This window comes from Pipistrellus kuhlii, unplaced genomic scaffold (assembly GCF_014108245.1).
Source record: "Pipistrellus kuhlii isolate mPipKuh1 unplaced genomic scaffold, mPipKuh1.p scaffold_m20_p_23, whole genome shotgun sequence".
NCBI lineage: Eukaryota > Metazoa > Chordata > Mammalia > Chiroptera > Vespertilionidae > Pipistrellus > Pipistrellus kuhlii.
Window position 1 is genome coordinate 2,257,645 of NW_023425522.1, and position 27,274 is coordinate 2,284,918.

The window sequence follows — 27,274 nt, forward strand, 5'->3', positions numbered from 1 at the left end:
TCAGGAGAATGTGATAGAGGTTAGAGAGGGCAAGAGGCTGAGGATAGCTGCAAGAGAAGGATGTTTGTGGTGGACCATGGTGTCTAAAGGGGACAAAGAGGAAAATGATGACAGGAGGGGAAAGGTGACAAAGAGGAAATGGTGGAGAACAGTGCATTAGAGGCCTGTTGAACCCGAGACCCTTTTTTTCCATAAGGCATTTAAGCAAGTGAGCCATAGGTATAATCAGAGAGTAAGATTATCAATTCATGGTTTTGGAGACAGAGTTCTAGTGAATTTAAAATCCATGTGTGAGGAAGGAAATTCTGATACATTCATGGAACTTGAGGACATTACGCTGAGTGAAATAAACTAGACAGAGAAGAACAAATGCTGAATGATTCCACTTACGTGAGGTACTTAGCATAGTCACATTCACAAAGACAGAAAGTAGATTGTGGTTTGCCAGGGGCTGGGGGAGGGATGGGAAGTTATTTAATGGGAACATACATTCAGTTTTTCTAGATGAAAGAGTTCTGGAGGTGGGTGGTGATGGTGGATGTGAATGTGCTCCATGCCACTTACAAATGGTTAATGGTAAGTTTTATATGTGTATTTTACTACATATATATATATATATATATATATATATATATATATATATATATATATATATATATATATATTAGGTGTGACTCCAGAGTGGGAGGTTGAGGAGAAGGACCTCAGCTATGATATGAGGTGGTGAAGGGAAATTCAGAGGAGAAGGTTCTGAGAGCTGGGGTAGAGAGGAAGAGGCTGCGACCCAGGGGCTTCAGTCTTCCACAAGCAAGGGCATGGTTGGAGCCTGGCAGAGACAGTCCAGAGGAGAGGAGGAGGTGGCAATGTCGACTGGGATGAGCATCGGGGGAGCAGATCTGACAATATGGCTGGGTGTTTTAGAGGGATGAAGAGCCTCCAGCTCCACCTTGGCTCTGAGATACACTCATGGTAGAGAAGGAAGAGAGCCGGTTGAGAGGCATTAGGGGAAGCATGGTGTTGGGGGAAAGCCACATTCCTGGTAAGGTAGGGAGGCAGAGAGAACTGTCTAGAGAAGACAGACTATCAGATATCCCAGGGCACACAAGAAGGAAAGGGATGGTGGCAGTGGTTGCTGAGTGACTGTTTCAACAGGGAACTTGAGTTTAGGAGACACGCAGGACATCAGCTCCAGCCTCCTGCTGCTGAGGTGTGGGTAGGATTTGAAGCGTGAGGAGGTACGATGCAGTTCTTGGAAGCAGGGTGTGTGATGGCGATGCCTCTCCCATTCAGCTCAGAGATGAACTGAGACACAACACAGTTCCCAGAGAGCCAAACCAGGAACCTACTTACTGTTAGGTCAAGGCAGGGGGGAAGCCCATGATGCAAGCATCTGCAAGGTGGATGGTGACAAAGATAGCTGGCTAGCTGGAGCCTTCCTAGGGCCTTCTTAGACCCCTGGCCTGAGGCAGGAATTCTATACCTCTCATGCCCGCTGCCTTCCCCTCACTAAACAACTGAAGTATAATACCTATACCACCTTTTGGTGGGAACTTCTCTGGCCCACCCTCGGACCAGTGAGCTTAGCCTTTTTTTAATGGCCTGGACTCTGTGTCTTGCTTCTGCGTCGCAAACCTCTCAGCTGGAACCTTACACTTACCAACCCTGCCTTGCTCATTTCATGGACAAGGAAAGTGAAGTTAAGAGAGGACAAATGATTTTCTCAAACCAACCTGGGATTTCCTGTTTTCCTCCTGGCTGAGGAATGTCAATAGCTCAAGGGTCCCAATGGGGTACTAAAGAATGTTGAGCACCATGAATTGCCCTACAGGGTTAGTGGTAATGGAGGTGTTGCAGGGAAACAACTCATGGAAGGGGAAAGGGTGGGAATGAGGGGAAATGAGTGAGAGGCCACAAGAAACCCATGCCAGACCCATATTTTCTGATTGGCACTTGAAACTGTGGGAACTGGCCAAACAGGCACCCACCTTCCCTCTGCCTCCCTAGAAACAGCAAAGGCTCTGTTCCTTTCCCAGCATCAGGTCACTCTGGCAGAGAAGCAACCTTGTCCTGTTAATAACTGAGAAAGCCCAAGGCTGACCAGCAGAAGCCAGCTCCTTCCCTCATGGTTGAAGATTTAAAAACCATGAAAGGAAACAAGAATTTTTTTTTTTTTGGGGGGGGGAGGATCTTCAGCATTGAAATTTTTTGGGGGGTGGGGGGATCTTCAGCAGTGGAGGAGGGTAGTTATGACAGGGTACTTGGGAAATTTTATGCCTATTGCTGGGCCATATCTGAGATAGATCGTTATAATCGTCTATGCTCTCCAGCTATAAGCAGATGCTGGATTTCTTGCATTTGTGAAGCAACCTTGACCTGTTAATAACTGAGAAAGCCCAAGGCTGACTCCTTTCCTCATGGCTCCTTCCCCTGGTCACTGAGAAGAAACATCTTTTGGTTTATCTGATTAATCCAGATCCTGCAGAACTGACCCCATGGGTGAAGAGCCATGAGGAATGTGGCATTTGGGAGACACTCCGAGCCCTGATCTCAGGGGTGAGCTGGACCAGGGCCCCCTCCCCCATTCTCTCTTTATTCCATTTGTTTCCTAAATCCTTATGAGTTTATCTGAAGAAGTCTGGGGGAAGCTGCAGAGTCTTTTCAGAAATCAGAGTTGGGAGCAGGTACCCTGGGTTCACTGGTGCTCATCTGGCAAATACTAGGTACGCTGTGTACCCCCACATCCAGTGGCTATGCCTTTGTTCTAAGGGGCTAGATACTTCCTATCTCATCCCCTGGCATTGTGTTATGAGCTGAATTGTTTCTGTCCCCACCCCAATTCATAAGTTAAAGTCCTAACCCCCAGTAGCTCTGAATGTGACTGTATTTGGAGACATGGTTTTTAAAGAGGTCATTTAAGAAAAATGAGGTCATTCAGGTGGGCCCTCATCCGATAAAACTGGTACCCTTATAAGGAGGGAGAATAGGACCCATGTACAGAGGGAAGCTGTGTGAGGTTGCAGGGAGGAGAGGCCTTTCCAAGCCCAGGAGAGAAGATTCAGGAAAAACTAACCCTGACAACACCTTCATCCTGGACTTCCAGCCTCCATAATTGTGAGAAAATAGATTTCTGTTGTTCAAACTGAAATGTTGAAGCCATTTAAAAATAGAATTAGGGAATCCTTGCATATCTTACTCGTCCAACGTTTGGAATGTTTGAACTTGGAAAAGTATTCTCTGGACTGGGCCAGACCAACATTGTGTAGTTAAAGAACGTAAAGTTAAAGAATAACAGCTTAAAAGCAACTTCAGAAATTTTTCCTTTATCCATGTGATTATCCCCCTTCCTTTTCCTCAGAAAGACCTCTTGCCTTTACTCTCTAATCAAAAGACTATTTGGGTTTGAAGGTATTCAGTACAGGTGTCCCCACATGTGCCACTTTGGCATTTAAATTATTTTGAGCTGAAGGCAATCAAGTCCCTGCAGACTCAGGAAAAACGCTTACCTCTCCCTTACATGATTTAAATTTGGGTCCTTGCCCAGAATAAGTTACCATCAGAAGTAACTTTTTATGACCTACCTAGATAGTAGGCTGGGGCGAGGCTCTAATTACTGAACATAGGCTCTTCTTATTGTTCTCCAGTGACTTTCCTCCTCTCTGAAGCCCCAAGGCGCCTTACCTCATCCTGAGCTCCGAATGCCAAATATATAATTTTCCCTTTCTGTCTCTGAAACTGTCACGTATGTGGGGTGTCTGGTTCTCCCAGGTCTGCAGTGTTCCCATACGTATGTATGGAATTAAATTTGGTTATTTTCTCTTGTTAATCTGTCTCATGTTTGTTTGAATATTAGGCCAGCTGGAAGAACCTAGAAGGGCAGAGGAAAATTTCTTCCTCCCCCACAGGTTTCTGCCTGAATCAGTGTTTTCCAAATAGCTATTCTTTTTTTTTTCTCTCAGATAAACACATGTTGCTTCTCAATTTGGTCTTTAATTTCCAGGTTAACAAAACCAGCCAATCCATGTATTTTGTTATGGCAGCCCAAGCAAACTCATACAGCGTTTCTGGGAACGCCTTATTAAGTGGGCAAAAGGGCTATTTTTTTGGCATACACCCCTCTCCAGGACCAAAGGGCAGGATGTTTGTCTGAATGGAGCTCCTCCCTGACCCTCCCAATCCACACTAAATACCCACCCGAACTGAAATGTGCAAAAAGTTGTGTGGGAAAGGTCGCTGTCAGATGCAGAAGCGTGTACTTGTTCCTGGTTGCCTGTGAGAGGAGAATGGACAAATGTGGCTGCCTTAAGGCTGAAGTCAGTGCATTTTGGATTTCTTTAATAAAAATAAAAAACAAACAATGTAGCCTGCAAAACCATGTAAAGCAACACAGGCTTCTTACAACAGAGCTCAGGAATGTGTAGTCCTTCCCAGAGCAGCCACAGACACACATGGTCTTCGCCTTAGCCTATGGGAACAAATAATTGACAGAAGAATTGAAATTTTGGAGCAGCCCCAAGGAGGGGCCTGTGCGTGTGGGAAGGCATCCTGAGCGGCTGTCCTGAGTATGAGTAATCTAACTGCCGTGGCGTCACCACAGCTGGCCGCTGTCCAAGCTCTGAGCGGAGTAATGACTAACCAGCTTCCACTGGGAGGGAGGAAACAGTTAAAATCTTGCAGCAGCTGCAATCACCTGGGCGTGGCTCTCTTGTCTGACTTTGGCTTCAAGGATCCTGGGCCTAGAAGCAGAAGCAGGAAAGCTCGGGCCAGCCGGCTGCTGTGCATTCCGGATGGCCGAGTTGGACCTGATGGCCCCAGGGCCACTGCCCGGGATCGCAGCTCACTCCCTGGTCACTCTCAGCCCAGACTCTGGGTCAGCCAGCCCAGCAGAAGAGGATAAGGAGAGCCCCCAGGGGGAGGTGGAGAGGCCGGGCGCTGGCTCCCAGGATAGTGGCGGTGGTGAGGAGGAGATCCTCTGTGACTTCTGCCTGGGGACCCAGAGGGTGAGGGCGGTGAAGTCCTGCCTGACTTGCATGCTGAACTACTGTGAGGAGCACCTGAGGCCACACCAGGAGAACAGCAAGCTGCACAGCCACCAGCTGACCGAGCCAGTGAAGGACCAGGACCTGCCCACCTGCCCTGCCCACCACAGCCCGTTGATCGCCTTCTGCAGCCCGGATCGGCAGTGCATCTGCCAGGAGTGTGGCCAGGACCAGCACAAGGGCCATGCCTCAGTCTCCCTGGATGTTGCCCGCAGGGACAAGGAGGCAAGTGCCAGGGCCCCTTGGGAGAGGGAGGTGGGGAGACTCTGTGCCCCGGGAGGGGCTGAGCCACACTGCTCCTCCCAGGGTGCTCACTTCACTTCTGAGCTCTGTGTTTACCTGAGAAGGACTTGACCCCAGTAGCCGGCTGTGCCCAGTGTCAATATCTGTTTCATTTGGCTTTGGAAATTGAAGTAGGTCACTCTGTCCCCATGGAAGTCCTGCTGCCTCTGTCCTGTCTCTGCTTGTATCTCCCTCCTCGTGCTGGCTTGTTTCCTGCTGTTTTTCACGCAGCTTCCGTCCTTGTTCCATGTTTGGATGTGGGGTGCAGAAGCTGTGGGGTTCAAGGCAGTGCTGGTCCCCTCTGCCTAGGTCTCTGTGGCAGTGAATGAAATGCAAAGCTCGGCACAAATTCCAGAAAAGGAATCAAGCCTTTCCCCTAATTTCTCTTCTTCCCTCTCCCACAAAGAGGAGACCCGTAGGACGTGCCCCATTAGAGGTTCCAGGGTGAAATTTAAGAGCTTGAAAAGGGCTAAGATAACAAAGAATTGGAAACTTACCTCCAGGCACAAAGTCAAGGACACCTGACTCAGGGAAAATGCAAGTTCCTTATCAGATAGAGGAATCAGGAGCACCGAAAACCCTGTGCTCATAACCTGTAATTTTATTCCCATCAGATAGGGAAACTGTTTCTAGAACAGCTAGCCCTAAAGCTGAGAGCCTGGAGTTCTTGGGAATGGATTTAGCAACTTCGTCTACTTTGTTTCTCTGCCTTGAACTTCCCGGCGAGGAAGTGCAGTTGCTTTTGTCCCTCATCCCTGGTATTCTCACTGCTGGCTATTTCTGCGATGCTCACTGCTCACAGGGCAGGCCCATGGTTGTCAGTGGACAGCAGAGGCAGCAGGCTTCTGGGAAGGGTAGTTTACTTGCCAGCCCCTCCCCTCCCCCAACCCCGCCTTTAAGCTTAGATTCCATTAGTGTTAGTGGGAACTGTTTTGGAAATCACTGTAGTCCCGAAGCCAGTGAGTCTCCATTTCCAAACCTGGGAGCCACTCGCCAATAGTTCTTAGAGTTTCCAGTCTCAGGGAATGTCACCCATTTCTCTACTTTTATAACCATGGACAGGCTCCCATGAACAGATAGAGGGTCAAAGGGAAAAGCTCATATAACTGAGGAAATTAGTCTCCACTGAGCACTGCTATGTATGTACTGCTCTCCGTGGATTTTCCCATCCAGTCCTCAAATAACTCTGGGAGGTAGCAATCTTTTGTCTCCACATTAGTCTAAACTTGCACAGATGACTAAGTCATGGGGAGAGGAGTGAGAGCTCCTGGGAGCCATCCCACTGGAGGAACCCCAGGGAAGAACCCCAAGATCACAATATGGTAACCTGACTTTTTTTTTGTACTAACAAGCCTACCACACATATAGTAGAATTATTAAGACAAAGTACACTGCTTTTTCCTTGGGGTATGATAGATCCTCTCACTTTCCCCAACTGATGGACAGAGAATGACGTAAACTCCACCTGCAGTCCGACCATTGACCTGGGAAAAAGAGTGCTTAGTCAGGGAGGGACAAGTTCAGGGTTGTAAGGAGCTGGCAGGAGTGAGACTTGTGGAGAGGAATGATCCGCTGAGCTGGGTCGAAAGAGTCAGAAGACAGAGAAAGGGGTTTGAGAGGGCAGAGAGGACTTTACGAGGAGGATCTGATGGTGGAACATGAGGAGTAAAGCGAGGGGTGAGAACGGGAGGGTGGGAGGGGGGTTAGGGGATGGGGAAGCCTGTTTGTAGGGATCTGGAATGCTTTCCAATCTGGTGGCAAAAATTATCTAGGTCTTGGAGGATATTGGAATCACAAGTGCCATTTTCAGGCCACAGAGAGACATTGTCAAGTTTATGTTGTGCCCAGGTAGAGCTTCTTTAGTTTGATGTAGTCAGAAAGACCAAGGGTCGAGAGATTGGCGAGAAGACACCCTAAAGGTGAGATGAAAAATGAGACTGAGGGCCGAAGACCAGGACACAGGCTTTATTAGAGGAGAAGACCCTTGCCAGGCTACCTTCCAAAGGAAGAGAGAGCACATGTGCAGGGATGAAGGCGCCTTTTGAGGAGAGGAAAGGGAAGGGATGGGGCTTAGGGCACTCGACACACACTGATTGGTGGTTTCATATAAGGCACATAATTAGGGACTTGGGAATCGGGGGCTTAGGGGATTTTGCAGGTGCTGATTGGTGGTTCAATGTATAGTCCATATAAGGTGCCTAGTTAGGTGCTCAAGAATGTTCAGGCTGCAGGTGGAATTTACCTCATTCTCCGTCCATCAGTTGGGGGAAGGGAAGATCTATCAGGGTATAATGTCTTGATTTCTTACACTTTACTGGAAAAGTGATGTGTGCACATGTTGAAAAGCAATCTCCACCAAATATTGCAATAGATTATCCTGCATCTCCATCTCCCTCCCTGGAGGCAAATGCCACCATCTACACTTTCTTCTGTTTTCTTTTTTAAATTTAATTTTAAAAAGATTTTAATCCTTACCTGAGGATATCTTTTTTTTTTTTTCTTCTTTTCTTTTAGGAGAGAGTGGAAGTGAAGGAAGGAAATGGAGAGAGGGCGAGATAGAAAGAGAGAGAGAGAGAGAAAGAGGATGAGAAAGAGAACTCAAACATCATTGTGAGATACATCCCTTGGTTGCTACTGGCTGACTCCTTCACACACCCCATTGGAGACTTGAGCAAACCGACAACCCGGGTGTGTGCCCTTGACTGGACCTTCAGTGTGAGGACCAATATGCTAACCACTGAGCACACCACTGAGCATGGCCAGGGCCCTTCTATTTTCCTGAAGGAATGTTCTATGCCTATAGCAGCATAGACACAGAATGAATTTTAAACGTAGTGTATACTGATGCATAAGAGATTTAGGGTAACTGCAATTCTGAGCAAAAAGTGTAGAGCATGTGTGGACCCCCAAATTCAGAGACCCTAAGGGGACTGGTAGGATAAAGTGAAGACAGCAGGGTAGGAGTTCTAGGGAAGGCTTTAGTGCTTAAAAGCAATAATGGTTATGAATACAGTGCGACAGCCCCAGACCCCAGATTTTTGCTGATGACCCCAATTCACAGGCTCTGCTTTCTGGTCTGCCTAAGAGAATTCTTGTCCTGCCCACCTGCATCCTTATTTTCAGCTCAAATAGTCAGTTTACTCTGTCAATGGCAGCATACTCTAGATGGCTTTATACCAAATCTTAGGAGCCAAAAGGTTGTCTGCAAGGAGCAACTGCCACCAGGATTATTTTGAAAGTTTTATTAGATAACATTACATTCCCTTCAGCTGGCCCAAACCTGCTGGCATCACTTGCTGAAAGTCACTTTGAATCGTGTTAAGGGCTAATTACTCAAGCAAGCATGTTGTGCATAGAAAACTGTAAATAGCATGGTCAGCCATCAGGACACAAAGTAGCCGAAATCTGCATCAGCCCAGGGCAACTTATGCCTCAGTTAACCAGAGGATCCCTTTCTGAAGCTCCCACAGCCTTTAGCTATGCTAGGGAACAAACACGAGTTTGGGAGTTCTGGCTGTTCTTGATTATTTTTTCTATTTTGCAAATAATCGAGAACAGCCAGAACTGCTCTGAATGGGACCTCAGAGCTTTCCTTTGCTCCAAACCAGCTTCCCAAGACCCCTTCGCTCCTAAGAGCCTCTGGTCTTACCTCCTCTCGCTCCTCCAAATCTCAGGCTGGCTACTGTGGGGTTGTGCTACGTGCATGCATGGTCAAGTGTGCATTCTCTGACTGCTGTCCTGTTTGTTCTGCCCCATGAAATGCACTAGGTTCTTTCCTGTTTTTCCTCAAGTTTATCACTTACTATGGAATGTTTCCTATGGGCTGTGTCCTCACGGCTGGCCATGCTATTTGCCCTGTCTGTCCTTAGGGACAGGAAGCCAAGGCACATTCTGTGGCTCCCTGGAATGCCAGAGGGCTGGGCAACACAGCTGCCACGTGATCAGAGAGGGTGTGGTCGTGGTGCTGAGGTCAGGGCAGGCAGGGTTCTTGAGGGAGGAAAGACTGATCTGGGCCCTGACTCAGATCTTGAATTCCATTAGTGACAGGCCACTGTACTGCACATGAGCACTGGTTCTGGGAGCTCAGGACTGTGTGCTGCCCGCAGACACTGTCTCCGTGTGGGACAGGAGCCCAGCTTCTGAGAGCTCAGAGCTCGATATCAGTGCATCTCTGGGAATCAGTGAACCAGCGTCACTCACAGCCTGTTTGCTGGCCTCCGAGAAACAGTGATTGAAGGTCTCTCAGGAAAAGAATTTCTTCTAGAAACTGAGGAATGCCTCGGACTTAGTCTTATGTAACTTGTTTTTCATAAACGTTCCACAGGCTATGTGTCTTTCAAGAGCAGGGAGGATGTCTTATTTCACTGGACTGGCACGTGGCCGGTTGTGACCAATAACTGAGGAGTGAAGTCAGGTGGGAACCAAATGCAAACACTCCTGAAGGACCAGCATCTTGTGGTGGGAAGTGCAAAGGAATGACCACCATCCGGAATGTTCTGCTCTTTTTTTCATGCTCTTCCTATTTGCATCTCTAACCTGGTTCCAGCTTGGGGGGGGGGGGGGGGGGGGGGGGGCTTTGCCCTGTAGATAGAAACGAGGACAAATCTGTGACGTAGTCCTGTGGCCCTGCACCAGACGGGACGCTAAATGACTTGATGAAGATAGTGCAGGCAGCAGTCAAGTCTCCAGACCCCAGATACGGTGCCTTTTGCACATTTGTCATTGCCCCCTGAAGTAGGCAGGATGCTATGTCATTCAACATGGGGCTGTCTCTGCGATTGACACTGCTGTCCTGTTGAGCACCCTGGCCTATGCTATGTATGGCAGGCACCATAGGAAACCCTGAGACAGAGTCTGAGCCACACCATCATTTCTGAGGAGGAGGAACAACTGGAGATACTGGTTTCTCAAAGTGACCCCACCTTTTGTGGTAAACAGGAGTGACTTCCCATGGGGTGACTCACTCAGAGAAGTCACTCTTAGGCTCACAGGAGCCTTTTTCTCCTTTTATGGTGGTTTGCAGAAGTGAGAGAAGCGCCTCCCTGGAGACTCTGGGGTCTCCCTGTGACTCTGGCTCACGCTGGGGCTCCCTGCTTCACCACATTCTCACATTGCCAGGGTGCTCTGTTGTGTCGGTGTCCACTTTTAAACAGCGGCTCATGTTCCCTCCCCTCCTCTGGAAAAGGTCGCTGTGTAAACCTTTTAGACCAGCAATCACCAACTGGTGGCCTGCAGACTACTGGTGGTCCACAAGGTTCAAAAGGCTGGTGACTGCTGTTTTAGACAGATCAAGATTCCACAATTGCCCCCCAAATAGGGCAGACCCCCTCCCCCATCCTCACTCCTGGGCATCAGATCTCAGGTCTCAGGAGTGGGAGGGAGGTCACTGGGGTTTCCTTGGCTCAAAGTCAATGCCCCAGAGCTGAGCAAGCAGCACCTGCCTGCCAAGGCTCCCTCACTGGGAGGCCTGGGTGTCCCCAGGGTTCAGTGGGAGAAAGGAGAGACACTTTATTTGTAGCCTGAGTTCTATTAGGGCACAATGGCTCACGGCTCTGAATGCAGACAACCTATTAAAAGCAATGACAGCTAGAGCTATTCTTTTTCTTTTTTGCTGCCTCATGCCCTTGTGGAAGCAGGAAAGTGAGAGGGCCTGGAAAGTTTTCAAAGGCTTATGTTTCATGCCTTGGCACATTTTGTGGCAGAAAGTGCTCAGGGTGTCCCAGGAGATGAGAGTGAAGCTGGGCAGTGGGGTCAAAGCAGGCACACCGAGGTTCTCAGGGGGGCACTTGCCTTGCTGGCTCACTATGCCCTCCTCCAGGAGTGAACAAGAAGGCGCGGTGGAAAGCAGCTGTCGCAGCAACAATACTAAGAATATTGGTGAAGGTGACGGCATCGCTGGCATCAGTTCAGCATTTACAATGCTCTGGCTACTGTGCAAAGTTTTTATTAACACAGACTACCTCATTTATCCTCACAGGAACCCTGCAAATTAGGACTTCCCAGGTGAAGAAATGGTGGTCCAAGGTGTTAAGTAGATTTTTTCCCCAAAGTCTCAACTGTCGAGTAGAAAGCCTGGAATCCCCTCTATCAGCTCCAAGCCCATGCTCCTTGTTAGGTCATTCTGGCCTGGGTCAGATGGCCTGGTTCAACTCCATGGTTGCTTAATGTTATCATCTGTAAAATGGAGATAATGATCTTAATCTAATATGGGTGTGGTCAGAATGATATGAGGTAATCTATATAACAGCTTAAAATAATGACAAGCATGCATCATGTATATGCTCCCCATATTATAGCCAGTTCGAGCTGCATTCAGCTCGAGGATGTGCTGGCACACAGATGATCCTGGGCACCTCCATTTAGGGTGCTTTGAGCTGACTTTGATTGAGAGCAGCTTCCGAAGTCAAACTCTCCTTTCCATGGAAGTAACTTCAAAGTGTTATTGCTCCTGGGACCTTCTGTGCACGCTGGACTCCTTCCTACTTAATGCTGTCCTTTTCTTTTCTTAGGCTGAGCTTCGGAGCACCCAGCTAGACCTGGAGCGGAAACTCAAGTTGAATGAAAATGCCATTGCCAGGCTCCAAGCCAATCATAAATCCGTTTTGGTAAGGCTGGTCTGGGTCACCTGTCAGGCTTCAGTACACATCTGGATGCAGCTGCAGGCTCAGCAAGGCTCATCTGGGTTATAGACCATGGGGCTTCAGGTCCAGGGGCTCTTTGGGGTCTCTCAGCTAATTTTCTATGAAATTAGTTTAAGGCTCAAAATTGGCAAGTGAGTTACTTTTTCATAATATAGAGTAAAAGCAAGACTAGCATTATTTTTACATTTGCATATTCTTTCTTGAGCAGGGGAAAAGTGTGTGGGGACAGCAGGGAGTGTTTAGATAGAGCTCCAGGAACTATACATAACTTTTGCCTTTCCACCTGCATGTGTGTCACTATGTCCTGGCAGCCAGAAAAGAGCGTTGGAAACTGCTGGATTAGTGGATGGTGGTTGTTAAGGTCAATGGTGTGCAGGCTACTTAGTGTTAGTCTTTCTGGTTTTGTGACCACTTTCCATATAAACTGTATGTAGACCCAAACAGTCCCATAAATTTTTCTCATTAGTGGCAAACCAATAACCACTACTCAGAAGAGAACTCAATATACCTACCCATCCATCCATCCATCCATCCATCAATCCAGTCATCCATCCAGTCATCCATCCACTTATCCATCCACTCATCCACCCACTCATCCACCCACTTACCCATCCACTCATCCATCCATCCATCCATCCATCCATCCACCCACTCATCCACTCACTCTTCCATCCACTCATTCATCCATCCCTTCCTCCATCCACCCACCATATATAATGCATGTATTCATTTCAAGTTAATTTCCTCCTAAATGTTTACAACTAACTAGCTCCTTTAGGGTAAACACTTCTTTCTTACCCACATAATCATATGAAAAAACAAACAATTGCCCATTTGAAGCCTTGTAAACCTCCAGAGATTGTTGATTCCCAGGCTCTCCATAATAGGAGAACCACACAGTGCACCTTGCCTTTTCCCAGTTCTTTCATTTTCAGACACTTACATCCCTACCCAGCTCTTTTCATAATTGCATGGTAACTGTTGGAGGTGATTATCATCAAGTCACCATGTATAAGGGACATGAAGATAAAGATATGATAAGACTTGTCTAGGGCCTCCAGACTGATGGAACAGGTGAACCTGGAACTGTCCCTCCCTTGACCTAAGAATGACTTAGTACATGGGCACCACCCTCTTTACACCATTACCTTTGGTACTTCGATATATTTGTGGCCTCTCTTTTCCATAATCTTTATTTGTCATCATTTGGGCAGTAAATTAAATCCTTCACACATTCCATTTACATGCAAGGAAGAAGTACTTCTCCATGGGAATGTTTAGGAGTGAGAGGCTACCCATAATAGCAGAAGAGTAAATCCACCAGATCATTTGAGGCCTCCTGTTTACAACTCTTCCTCAGGAGGACCCCTCTCAGGAGGGTGGTTTGAACCATAAAGTTTGTCTTTAGTCTAATGCCTCTGAGCTTCATGAAATCATGCTTCTATGAGGAACCTACGTGCCATCATCATTATAGGGAGTAAGTGGATTCCCCTCCTTTCCCACAATATCCCAGGCCAAACCAACATTGTATTGCTAAGGCAACAGGAAAGCAAACATCTGACCAGAAGGACTGAAAATTATGGACTCTCTTCCTGAAGAAAAATTAGAAACCAGTCATGTACAGTTAAAGAGTGACCCAACTTGTTAGCACCAACAGAAATTTCTCTTTTTCCTATTCATGTAGTTATTCCCTTCTTTTCTCATAATATCCCCTTGCCCTCACCCTATAATTGAGATTCTGGGTTTATGCCAGAATTGGTGTTCTATGAGCTGCAATTCTTTTTAATTCCAAATAAATGCTTGTTGCCTCTGAGGAAAGAGTGAAAATAGGAAATACATAAAATAAAGTCACTTTCACAAGCTGCTGACATTATTGACATTATGGAGCTGAGGCATGAGGCAAGACTCTAATCTTGTCCTAACTATCCTGGGAACTTAAGCTTTTTGAACTTTCCAGTCCTGTGTCAATGCCTGGATAGCCATCTGCATACACCAGACCCCCAGGAACCCCATTTCCCTCCTGAAGGGCTCACATGCCCAGGCTGCTTGACATCAGAGTGACTTTATTATACAGACTATTGGATGTGGCCAGAGGCCCTGGCACCCATATCCTAGCTTACTTGGCATCCAGCATCCAGACCGCCTAACAGCCAATTCTAGAGCTAAGAGTGTATGGCTCATTGTTCATGAGAATACAATATTTTTACTATATTTTTAAAAATCTTAACTATAGTATAAGAGTACTGTTTAAGAAGAACTATAAGCACCAGTACTTAAGAACTACCAAAGAGAAGCAGAAGCCATTCACCACTTGGACTGACATTGTAAATGTGAGACTGATGGAAGGCATTTATATGACATTCACCTGTGAAAGAACAGAGTCCCACATGCACAGTGCTGTGTAATCGCTATCACTCTGAGTTTGCTTATCTGTTATTTGGATGTGGCACTCACTCTGCACCGAACACACCCTAAACATTCATGCCTGGCAGGATGCCGTAAACTTACTTGTGCTTTTGGTGCTGATGGCCTCAGTGGGCTGTGTAAGCAGATATAACAAAATGCTAAGGAAGCTAATTCATGCTACATATTTGTACAAAGATGCCAAATTATTAGTTAACCTCAATAAATATAACTCTAAAGTACAATGAATTCTTGGAAGAGAAATTGATTTCAGAACGTTGAATAGCAGCCCAACTGTCAGAGCTGGAAGGCGTCTGACACACAGACAAATTCACTCTCATCCAGTGGGTGAGGCCCAAGTGAATGATGTGTACACAAGAACTTTTACCTGCTAGGGAGTAAATCTTTTCAGAACCCAGGGTTCATATGAGAACAAAGCTTCCTTTTACAATAGAAACTTGTTCCTTAATCTGTTTATCAGGTTTACACTTCCATACAGTGGACACCTTGCTAACAGGTTCTTTGCTGTGCCTCCTCCCCACTCGGCAGGTGTCAGTGTCAGAGGTGAAGATGGTGGCTGAGGAGCAGTTTGGGGAGCTCCTTGCTGCCGTGAGGAAGGCCCAGGCCGACGTGATGCTGTTCCTGGAGGAGAAGGAGCAAGCCACTCTGAGCCAGGCCAATGGCATCAAGACACATCTGGAGCACAGCAGCGCAGAGATGGAGAAGAGCAGGCAGGAGCTGGGCAGGATCGCTGCCATCAGCAACACAGTGCTGTTCCTGGAGGTGCGGCTGCGTGGGGGCGGAGGTGTCCTTGGGCCACCAGGGAGTGAGCTGCCCTCTGATCAGTAGGAGCAAGGGGGACGGAGACAGGGAGGCAGGACTTGATTCAGCAGAGCACAGAACAGGAAGGGCAGAGGAGGCTTCGCAGAGCCAGAAGCTGGAACCAGTCAGGGCAGATGAGTACTGCTCAGAAAAACCTTTCAGAGGTTAGAGAAAGCATGTATACAGGTAGGGAGGCGGGGTGAGAAAGCACCCTGATTTGGGGGGTTGGGTGCTTTCCCAGAGATGGGAGAGGAGGCTGGCTGGCCAGGCCTGGCAGATGTCTGGCTGTGAGAGACCTTTGCTCTTTATCAGGGAGTCACAGAAGCTGTGAAGGACTGCAGATGAGGGAGGGATGAACTCGGAGAGTGTGCTTTATAATCACTGTGATGTGATGAGGCCTGCCTGGCAGGGTGAGGTCAGAGGCCAGTTACATGTGGGATTGAGGAAGGCCCCTCGAGGAGAGATTTTCTTTTCTTTTTTTTTCTTTTTTTTTTAGAGTTAGAAACATCAATGAGAGAGAATCATCGATCAGTTGCCTCTTGAACACCCCCTACTAGGATGTGCCCGCAACCAAGGTACATGCCCTTGACCAGAATCGAACCTGGGACCCTTCAGTCCACAGGCTGACACTCTATCCACTGAGCCAAACCGGTTTCGGCATCGAGGAGAGACTTGCACTGCAGTGCACTGTATGCAGAAATGGGCCATTAGAGCTAGACCAAGGCCCTGTACTATTGCAGAGGAGGAACACTTGGTTGGACTTCAATCTTGGATCCATTACTAAGTAGCTGTGTAGTTTTTAGCAAGTCACTTAATTTCTCTGGGTCCCAAATTCCTCATTTATCAAAGGATCAGGGCAGAGTAAATAATTAGTTCCTTCAGATCTAATATCCCTAAATACAGATAATTTTTCTCTATTGCAGTTTTGAAAAGTTTCCCTTCTAGTTATAACAAACATAAATGTTTACTGTGTGAAAGCCAGAAAAATATGAAGGAAAATATTCACCCATACTTCCCCACCTTATAATGAGTGAGAGAAAGAGAAGCAAAATCAAAAATATGGATGGAATGTCTTTGTTAGTTCCTTGCTTTCCAATATCAAAACATGAAAAATCTATGAATCAAAGTTGATTCATGTCAAGAGTTTCTCCAAAGAGAATATACACAATTTCTTTTCATTTTCCTTTTATAGCTTTAACATAAAAACTTTAATATGCACAAAATACAATACCTTAGAATAAGTTAACTTATTTACTTTGGGGAAAGATAATTTCCTTTTCCCCAAATTGCTAGCCAGCTGACATGACAGCTATTGGATAACCTATCCTTTCCCCGTTGGCTACTTTTATTGTGTATGGTTCAAAATCTCTATACAGCGTTACGATGTTCATCTACCTTTCCCTATCAACTCTCTGGTTTGGACTGTTTCATCTTTCTCACTCATCTATTTTACCGTTTTTGGTGCAACTGTTTTCATCACTAAGTTTTACACACTACCCAGTCTGTTCTTCAATGCTTCAATTACATTTGAGTTTGGATAACATGTTATGTCTGAAAACAACATTTCCTGATCATCACGTTGTCTTGAAGCATCACTGACTTAATGTGATTATCTCCGTGGAAGCACTTTTCAAACTCCAAATCACAGCACAAGAATGAGAGGAAAGCAGCCAGCATTCCTGTCTGAGGTCTTATCCATGCACATCTGAGCACCATACCGGTTCCTCCATTCCCCACTGTGGCTCCTATCTAAATCATTTTTAAAAGTTCTGAGGGTATGAGCATAGCAGGAATATCACCTCCTTTGGCTGTTGGCATTAAATGTGTTCTTGGCACCAGTCTGGGTTGTGCATAAGAGTTGCTCATGGGCATCTAGTATCTCTGGATTTTTAAAAACCCACTTTCCTAGCTTAAAAAATAGATGGTTTCTATGTTATAAGCTGCTCACATGATATACTTCCTTTGTGAAGTGCACATGGCCATCAACCCATTTTACAGCAGCAGAGAATGAGGACAGAATGAGGAGAGCAGCCAGTTAAGGAAACACAGAAACCAGGGCATTGCCTTGCTTCCCTCCCTGCAGGAGTACTGCAAGTTTAAGAACACCGAGGACAGTGCCTTCCCTAGTGTCTACATAGGCCTCAAGGACAAGCTCTCGGGCATCCGCAAGGTCATCACAGACTCCACCGTGCACCTAGTCCAGTTGCTGCACAACTATAAGGAAAAGCTCCAGGAGTTCGCAAAGGACGGTGAGAAGCTTCCTGTGGGCTGTGGTGTGTGTCTCTCAGAGTGGTTGATGGGGAAGGTGAGAGAGAGAACCAGGGGAGAAGGTGAAATCAGGGGGACATCTCATTTTCAAAACTACCCTTTGGCTAGACTGTGTTCCTAATGGGCAGGTCTTGATTTCATTTTACAATTGAGGCCAGATAAGTTGCGCTAGACACACCATTACTAGCTGACATTTCTGTTTCTCAGGTTGCTGACACCTTTACCTTTTAAGTGAAATACAGGCCAATCTGCCATCTTTTTCAGACTATTTTGCCTTATCCATGAGAGAAATGTGGTCCAGAGAGCATGGTTCTCTGGGACGTGATGAGGGTCCAGCCCCATTTCCCTCTGGGAAACCTGGGGAAGGGCGGCTGGGAAGACCTGCTTCTAAGTTCTCTGACCACCTGGACAGATGTGCATTCACAACTCTCTGCCTTTCTAGAGGAATATGACATCAGAACTCAAGTGTCAGCTGTGGTGGAGCGCAAGTATCGGACCTCAAAACCTGAGCCCAGCACCAGGCAACAGTTCCTCCAATGTAAGTGTGACAGCTCTCCTCCTGGTTATTGATGTCAGTGCGATGCTCTGCTGAAGCAAGAACGCTTTCTCTCACATAGGGTTCGGGTTCTTACAATCTGTGGTTTGTCCCTAAATGGTACATTTAGAAAATTTTAATTACAATTGTTTTTATTTTGAAACAATTTGAAACTTAAAAAAATATTGCAATAGTAGGACAAAGAGTTCCCATTTTTCTTTTTATCCAGCTTTTCCAAATGTTAACACTTTGCATAACTACAGTACATTGATCAAAACCAGGAAATAAGCATTGTTGCTACAGTGATACTAACTAATCTACAAAATGTATTTTCCGTTTCACCAACTGTTCTAACCATTGTCCTTTTTTTAAACCTAAACTCCAATCCAGGGTCACAGGTGTTTCCATGCCTCCTTAGACTCCCCCAATCTGGATCTGGTCCCGCAGTCAGTTTTTGTCTTTCATGACCTTGGCACTTTGTACAGCCTAACTATAATAGTACCACATGGCTCCCCATAAAGTTGGGCTTGGCCAGGATTGTGTAACACACTCTCCTGTCATTAAGTGGTATTGACCTGGTCTGTTAGCATATCACAACACTATGCTGCCAGTCAACACTTCATTATGGTTAACAAGCCCATGAGGTTTCATCTCCTAGTAGATCACATGTGCCAAACACAAGGCCCGCGGGCCAAATCCGTCCCGCCAGGCCTTGCAATGTGGCCCGCACCGCGCTGTCATCACTGCACTCCGCTGCGTTTCCATCACAATGACAGTTTATGACTGTTCAGTAAACCATTTGGCCCGCGATTTAGGCTGGATTTTAGATTTTGGCCCCTTCTCTGATTGAGTTCGACACCCCTATAATAGAGGAAGGACTGCATCTGCATGTTAAGGCTCGTTTTGTGAGATGGCTAATTCGTCTTTTTGGGATACAACATTGAACTCTGCTTCTTATTGTTTCTGGAGATGACTCCTGGCTGACCAACTCCTGGGCCCCTTTTTCTCCAGTTATCATATGCAGCTTCGGGTTCTGATGCCTGCCTCGTACTCCTGCCACAGCTCTGACTTTTCCCAGAATCTCTTGGCTTCCACACAGTTTCTGTGACATATTCTTGCCTTCTCTTGACAGTAGAACATCTATATTTGACAAACATATATGATTAATACAAGAAGCCAAATACACTCCATTCTTAACATTAAAACAAAATTGACACATTTCCTATTACTAGAGGCCCCGTGCATAAAATTCGTGCACAAGGAGGGGAGGGGTTCTCTCAGCCCAGCCTGGACCCTCTCCAATCCGGGACCCCTCAGAGAATGTCCAACTGCCAGTTTTGGCCTGGGATCAGGGCAAAATCAGCAGTCAGACACCCCTTTCATAATCCAGGACCTCGGACTCCTAACTGCTCACCTGCCTGCCTGCCTGATCTCCCCTAACTGCTTCTGCCTGCCAGCCTGATCACCCCTAATTGCTCCCCCCACCAGCCTGATCACCCCTTAGTGCCCCCACTGCTAGCCTGGTTTCTCCCAACTGCCCCTCTCTGCCATTCTGGTTGCCCTTCACTGCCCCCGCTGCTGGTCTGGTCACCCCACCCAGCCTGCTGGTCAGTCATTTGGTCATCCCTTGCTAACTCCTCTGCTGGCCTGGTCACCCATGCAGCCTGCTGATCAGTCATTTGGTCATCCCTCAAAAACCCCTCTGCCAGCCTTGCCCAAGCAGCCTTCTGTTCAGTTGTTACTGTGAGGGCATCATGATCAATTTGCATATTATTCTTTTATTAATATACATAATCTATTTTCTTTTGCATGACAAATAAATTTTTGTACACCTAATATTACTATTTCTCTTTGAGTGTTGCTATGAACCTTTAACCTTTGTAGACTCAGATTTTCACTTTTCAAAGTTCTGGAGCTCAAATTGCCAATTTGAACAGTTGGAGCCACTTGTACGCTGGCCTCTTCCTCTTTTAAACATTGGCATTCTGCCTCTGATATCTTTAGAAATATCATTGCTTTTAGGGATATTCCAGACCTATACTGGTTTTCTTGCCCCAAAACATAGAATCATCTGCCCTCCTGGGACTCCTTCATCCCCTTAAATGAGAGGAACATTTTTATTCGATATCTGGATGCCGAGGATTTCCCAAAAAGTTGGTGGTGGGCAAGAGCAATACTGTGGATACTGTTGGGGCCACTTTTAGTAACAGCTGTAGACTATATGCCTTTGATGGTCCTCAGTTTACACTCATTTTTCCCTTTTAATTTCCCGAACTTGCTGTGTCCTTTTATTCTAGGATGTAGTCTCATAGACTACTAAGAATTCCTCTTACCAAAGGAATTGGGAAAGCTCCAGATCAAACTAAGGGCTTTTTAAGTTAATGGATTTTAAAATAGCCCTTAACATGCACAGTCATTTGGCAAGTACATACTGCACATCTTCTCTGAGTTAGAACCCCAGGAGAGAGTACCACATAAAATGAGCCTCTTACAGATAAGGAGGAGGACAAGCATGAAACAAACTACAAAGAGATTATTATACATTGTGATGAGTACCACGAAGTTTAAAAAGGCCAGAGTGCCCAGTGATGGGAGTGCTCTGGTCCGGAGTCACAGGGAGCCTCTTTAAGGAAAGGAATCTCAGCCACAACCCGAAAGGATTAGTAGGAATCCCCAGACCTGGCTGGGGTAGCAATGACACCACAGAGGAATGGCCTGTGCTTAAGCCCTTGGGGGTTCAGTTTTAGGTGGGTCTGAGATCAGTGGAAAGGGCAGTTGATAAGGCTAGAGACACAGGCAAGGACCGATTAAGCAGAGCCAGGTAGGCGAGGGTGAGGGGTCACTGCTTTATCCTAAGAGCAAGGGCACCACCCAAGGGCTGTAAGCTGGGGGACATGACTCACCTTGACCTACATTCTGAAACAAACAATGTGGCTCCTTCCTGAGGAAGGTATGAGAGGGGAGCAACATGACCAGCAAAGAGCCTACAGTCATAGTCTGAGTGGGATCTGAGGGAGGGGGTGGGTGAACCAGTGCCCTGGAGAGAAGTGGGTGGCATCTAAAGGTCTTGCTGATGCCTGTACGTGAAGAAGGGGCATGGTGGGGGTGAGGATGAGGGCAAAAGAAATGTTGAAAATAACTTTAGTGAGATCTGAGCAACTGGGTGCATGAAGGTGATATTTTCCAGGACTGAGAAGAGATGTGTGGGGATTGTTTGAGAGTTCATCAGGCTAAATATTGGTCAGATATTAAAAACCCTTACAAGTAATGGACAAAATGTGGATGTACACTGAGTGGCCAGATTATTATAATCTTGGAACACATAATAATCTGGCCACTCAGAATATATATATTAGAGGCCCAGTGTATGAATTCATGCATGGGTGGGATCTGGCCAGTCTGGCCAGGGGAAGGGGACATGGGAAGTTGGCCAGCCTGCCTGCTGGTAGAATTCTTAGTGGAGGGGACAATTTGTATATTAGCCTTTTTTTTTTTAAAGGATTATTTGCATTCTTTTTTTAAAAAATATATTTTATTGATTTTTGTACAGAGAGGAAGGGAGAGAGATAGAGAGTTAGAAACATCGATGAGAGTCATCGATCAGCTGCCTCTTGCACACCCCCTACTGGTGATGTACCCACAACCAAGGTACATGCCTTTGACCGGAATCGAACCCGGGACCCTTCAGTCCCCAAGCCGACGCTCTATCCATTGAGCCAAACCGGTCCCGGCTGCATATTAGCCTTTTATTATATAGGATATACACTGAGTGGCCAGATTATTATGCGTTCAGAGATCATAATAATCTGGCCACTCAGTGGGTAAGTTCCTGTTCCCCTGAACCCTTGACAACACTGGGTAGAACAGTGCCTGGTTTTCAGCACATATTTGTATAAAGAATGAATAAGTAAATCTATGGATTTTATTTCTTGATTCAGTTCAGCAAATAATACAGGAAATGCCAAGTAATTTGAGCTTCAGAAAGAAAGGAAGTGGATTGACTTATTGAAAAGGATCAGGGTTCTCTTTCAACGTGTGTGTGGGTTTCTCAAACACACAGTTCTCTGAGACATCAGCTGGGTAGCCCATAATTTAATTCAATTCTGACACTGTCTACCTGGAGATGGTGTCAGATCCCACAGGCTAAGGGTTCAGTCCCTTGAAATTGCTCCCACCCAAGTTCAGATGTTGTTTCCAAGTAACAGGTTACTCACAACTTCCATGAAATTTGGCTACAAATTGTAGATCCCCATGACCCCTTCTTGGTTGGGTTAATTTGCTAGAGCAGTTCCCAGATTTCAGAGAAACATGTTTACCAGGTAATTACAGAACATGATGGTGGACACAGGCATACATACAGGTAAAGAGCTGCAGAGGGTGAGGTCTGGGAGCGGCCTGAGTTCAGGACCTTTTGTCCCCGTGGGGTTAGGGTGTGTCATCTCCCAGGGTGGAAGTGTTTACCCACATGGAAGCTCTTTGAAGCCCCTACTAATGGGATTTTTTAAATGGAACTTCCTCTTGCAGCCACCATCAGTTCACTCCATTTCCTGCCTTCTTTGTTGAAGTGGGGGTGAGGCTGAAAATTCTAATCATGGCTTGGTCTCTGCCTCATCCAGGAGCCATCCAGAGGCCCACCTTAGTCACCTCATTAGAACAAAAGTCAGTCCTATCACCCAGGAAACTATAAGGGTTTTAGGAGCTCTGTGCCGGGAAGGGGTGGGGGCAGGAACCAAGCATGTACTTCTTACTATAAATCATAATATCACATTGTATTCAATTTCCTGGTTTGCTAACCACAGGGCAGCACCTTCCTTCCAGGGGACAGAGCAGCCTGGGTAAGCAGAACAGAGATATGGGTGCATTCTCATACTTGGAAGGATGGTCAGGTTTTAAGGTGCTCTGTTGGCTTTCTGACCTACTCTCCCTGACGTCTGTGTCTCCTCAGATGCTTGTGACATCGCGTTTGACCCTGACACGGCACACAGGTATCTCCGGCTGCAGGAGGACAACCGCAAAGTCACCAACACGACACCCTGGGAGCATCCCTACCCAGACCTCCCCAGCAGGTTCCTGCACTGGCGGCAGGTGCTGTCCCAGCAGAGCCTGTACCTGCACAGGTACTATTTTGAGGTAGAGATCTCTGGGGCAGGAACCTACATTGGCCTGACCTGCAAAGGCATCGACCGGAAAGGGGAGGAGCGCAACAGCTGTATATCAGGAAACAACTTCTCCTGGAGCCTGCACTGGAATGGGAAGGAGTTCTCGGCCTGGCACAGCGACACGGAGACCCCGCTCAAAGCCAGCCCTTTCCGGAGGCTGGGCATCTACGTCAACTTCCCGGGAGGGATGCTCTCCTTCTACGGCGTGGCTCCCGACGCCATGACTCTGGTTCACAGGTTTGACTGCAATTTCTCGGAGCCAGTTTATCCAGCCTTCTGGCTCTCCAAGAAGGAAGACACCATCCGCATTGTGGATCTGGGAGAGGAGCCTGAGAAGCCTGCACCGGCCGCCGTGGAGGCTGCTGCTTAGACTCTGGATCCACATTCTGGACATTTGCTAAGGGCAGGGCAGTGTCTTGCCCTCTGGAGGCAGAAATCTCTGCCAGGGGTAGTTGGCTTTAGAAATATGTGGGTCTGTGAATGAGGACAAGAGTTGCTGGCTTCTCCCTTTTGCTCTATGCTGTGCTGTTCTTCAAGTTTGTAGTCATGTTCAGGTGAAAGTCCCTTTGGAGTGATACTTGGGTCTCCCATCTTTGAGTGACATTCTCCTGTCAGGTGAATGGCACATTGTACCTGGGACTGGTAACCAGGAATCTTCAGGGAGATTAAAAAAAAAAATCACAGAGTAATAAGAATAAATTATTAACTTTATCACGTATTTCCTAGGTCCCAGACACTGTTTTGAGTGTTACCTGTACATCAACTCTGTGACCCTCATACAATCCTATGGGTGGAAGCTCATATCAGCCGTAATCTGCAGATGTGGAAAATATGGTCCAGGGTGGATAGTTCACTTGCTCAAGGTCACTGAGGTCACATGCTGAGTAAGTGACAGAGCTGGGGTCCAGACTTGAAGGGATGACACTAAACTTTCAACAACTATACCGTGCTGACTTCCTCACTGGATTGGGGGTGTTGTGTAATAAGGGAGTAAACTACATGATGACCTGTTTCCATGGCAACAGAGCATCCTAAACCCTCCTCTCAGAGTTTGCAAATCTCTTTGCAGCCCCCACCTCTGATGGGATTGTAGCTGTGCTGCAACAGATGGCTCACTCATGCGTTTTTGGAACAGCAAGGATGATAAGAAGTGTGTTAGTCTCAGACCCCATGACTTCTAGGCAAGGGGCTCATTCCTCTCCTTTTGAAGTCACCTGGAGTGTGTGGACTTGTGATTTCTCTTTCAAATGACAGTTCTTCAAGTATTTAAGGGTGGCGCTCACAACATATCCTCCCCAGAAGCTCTTCACACTGTATTCCCCACTTTCCTTCTTTTCACACTTCATTTTCCTGTTTTCCTTCATGGTTTCCAAGTCTTTCACTCCCTTAGCATTTCATCCTCCTTTCCACAGATGTGGAAATCCATAAGATTTATGGCAAACATTCACATTTTTTTATTTATGTAAATGACAAACTATTTTTAAATGAGTTTCTGAGATATAACCGGAAGTCCGTAGGAAATATAACTTCTGGTTCTTTGTCAAAGCAAACCTGTTCACCTGGCTGCTGATCCCCTGGAAAAGAGGTAGGTGAGTTTTTAAAATATAATAAAAATTTAATAAAAACTTTTACAGAGAGAAAGGGAGAGGGATAGAGTGTTAGAAACATTGATGAGAGGGAAACATTGATCAAATTCCTCCTGCACACCCCTACAGGGGATGTGCCTACAACCAAGGTACATGCCCTTGACTAGAATCAAATTCTGGGACCCTTCAGTCTGTAGGCTGATGCTCTATCCACTGAGCCAAAGTGGTCAGGGCTCTTTAGTGAATTCTTAAAAATCTGAATTCTATTGAATTATTTTTTTTACTTGAATTTTAAAGTTCATCACATTATTGTTGCTTGCTGAGATGGTTTTGATTAATTATTTCCAATATATTAGCTCTCCTTCCTAATCTAGAGTCACCTAAACAATTGTTAACCTTTTCTTCTTAAGTCTTGATCTTGTTGATACCTACATTGTTTAGGGTAGGGCAAAATACAGAATCCTGCAGTATGCAGTCGACACTCTTTGGGCTCAATTATTCAATAATTTATGCATCGGTAGAACTTTTGCCACTTTGTCCACTGAACCCAAAGAAGACCCCTTTTCAATGGCAGAGAACAAGATAAGCATTCCTTGCTGCATTCCTATGTCTGCAGTCCTTGCTGCTCTTGTCTATCCTCTCAAAAGAGAAAATGAGATCTGCTTGGCCTGCTTTGTTTTTATTGAGCCCCTGTGGTCTGGTGGTGCTTGTCACTTTCTTTTCTAAATGCTCACCAAATATTTAATAAACCATTTAAGAATTCTGCCGTTGACTAACATCGTTTACTTGTCTGTTGTTTCCAGAATATACCTTATTTTTCTTTTAAAATATCAAAATTTTTCTGTTCCCACCTTCTACCATTCTCCTTAATTTCTCAAACAATAAAGCCTAGTGTTTAGTCACATTGACGAGGTGTGTCTGTCATGAGATGTAATCCGTTCAGACCAGAACACTTGGCTCAGATGAAAGGAACCCTTTGGGTGTCTCCTCACCTGTTGTGAACTTTGTTCCCTGTCAGCTCTTTTCACCTGTTCTCAGTTTAGAGACTTTTCTTATTGATATAAAAGATCAAAGCAAAATTGAGAGTTGGGAATATTTGCTTTCTTTCTGTCATTGCTTCAACTGAGGTTTTTTTTCTTTTCTTTTTCTTGGCCCCCCAACTGGAAATTACCCAAAACACACAACTTTAAAAAAAGAAAATAAAATAAAGGCCTATTTTATATTCTCTGTCTTTTCCCCAACTCTGTGTGTCATTCTTCTGTATTTACCCACCTTTATTTCCTCTCATTATGTGGACTCATTCTGGAAAGGAAAACAAACAAAAACTGAACTCATCAAGAGCTCCTTTTGGTGCCAGATTATTTGGTTCCATTATTAGATCATTTGTGATTGGAAAGTCAGAATGTGATTTTAGCCACTACATAAATATATTCTATGTCAACTTTTTAAATATATATATATATATATTAATTATATTGTAGTTGCCATACAATATTATATTAGTTTTAGGTGCACAACCCAGTGATTAGACATTATATAACTTACAAAATGAGCATCCTAATAAATCTAGTTTCCATTGACAAAATACATAATTATTATAATATTATTGACTATACTATTGGCTGGGTTCATGGGGGCTGGGGGTGTCCCTCAGCCCCGCCTGTACCATCTCCAATCTGGGACCACTCAGAGGATGTCTGACTGCTGGTTTAGGCCCAATCCCACAGGGACAACCCTCTCACAATCCAGGACTGCTGGCTCCTAATTGCTCGCCTGCTTGCCTGCCTGCCTGCCTGATTGACACCTAACTGCTCCCCTGCCAGCCTGATGGCCCTCAACTGCCCTTTCCTGCTGGCCTGATCACCCACAACTGCCCTCCACTGCCGGCCTGATTGCCCCCAACATATTTTACTATCCCATTTTTCAGTCTGTCTCTTGTACACAGCATATTTAAGGATTTTGTTTTGTTATCTATTCAGCTACCATATGTCTTTCGATTGGAGCATTTAATATTTTGCATTTAAAGTAATTGTTGATAGGTATGTATTGCCATTTTATTATTCACATATTTTTAATATTTTTTTCTCCTTAAATTCCTTTAACATCCTATATAATAAAGAGATAATATGCAAATGGTTGTCACACCCTCATGCTGTCACACGGTCACACCATAATGGCTTAGATACTCAACGCTGAGGAAAGAGGAATGGGGACCAGCCAGGCACAAATGAGTTCTTGAGAGAGGAATGGGAATCAACTAGGCTGTGGCCCAGGAGAGGAACAAACTGCCATCCCTGAGATCCTGGGGGCTTGCAGCTGCAGCCCAGGTGAAGCCTCCCCCCACATTTCCCTGTGGCTATGGCCAGCCCAGGCAAAGCCAACCCAGGTCCTGGATGCCTGTGGCAGGCCAGAGGGAGGGAATCCTGGGTCCAGGTGCCTGTGACAGGCCAGAGGAGGGAATCCTGGGTCCCAGGTGTGAGGGGAGGCAGAGCAGTTAAGAGCAATAAAGCCAGCAAGGGAGAAATTAGGGAAGATCAGGCCA

General features: G+C 46.1%; 1 protein-coding gene across 3 annotated transcripts; it reads left to right on the forward strand.

Annotated features, from left to right (window-relative positions):
* Positions 1-4,680: 4,680 nt before the first annotated feature.
* TRIM16 (tripartite motif containing 16) lies at positions 4,681-24,740 on the forward strand. 3 transcript variants are annotated; one of them, XM_036452168.2, is made up of 6 exons: positions 4,681-5,261; positions 11,828-11,923; positions 14,912-15,145; positions 17,268-17,433; positions 17,895-17,990; positions 22,933-24,740. In XM_036452168.2, exons 1-6 carry the CDS (start codon positions 4,785-4,787, stop codon positions 23,514-23,516), a joined length of 1,653 nt encoding a protein of 550 aa, XP_036308061.1. In that variant the 5' UTR covers positions 4,681-4,784; the 3' UTR covers positions 23,517-24,740. The 3 variants fall into 3 exon arrangements, with proteins under 3 accessions (XP_036308061.1, XP_036308063.1, XP_036308064.1); XM_036452170.2 differs by lacking the exon at positions 4,681-5,261 and adding an exon at positions 9,650-9,811; XM_036452171.2 differs by lacking the exon at positions 4,681-5,261 and having other exon boundaries at positions 11,830-11,923; positions 14,880-15,145.
* The last annotated feature ends 2,534 nt before the right edge of the window (positions 24,741-27,274 follow it).

What these genes read in the sequence shown, in the direction of transcription:
- TRIM16 (XM_036452168.2), top strand. Translation starts at nt 4,785, where the DNA reads ATGGCCGAGTTGGACCTGATGGCCCCAGGGCCACTGCCCGGGATCGCA. An exon ending in CCAGGAGTTCGCAAAGGACG is followed by an intron (nt 17,434 to 17,894) that starts GTGAGAAGCTTC and finishes CTGCCTTTCTAG; the next exon opens with AGGAATATGACATCAGAACT. An exon ending in CAGGCAACAGTTCCTCCAAT is followed by an intron (nt 17,991 to 22,932) that starts GTAAGTGTGACA and finishes GTGTCTCCTCAG; the next exon opens with ATGCTTGTGACATCGCGTTT.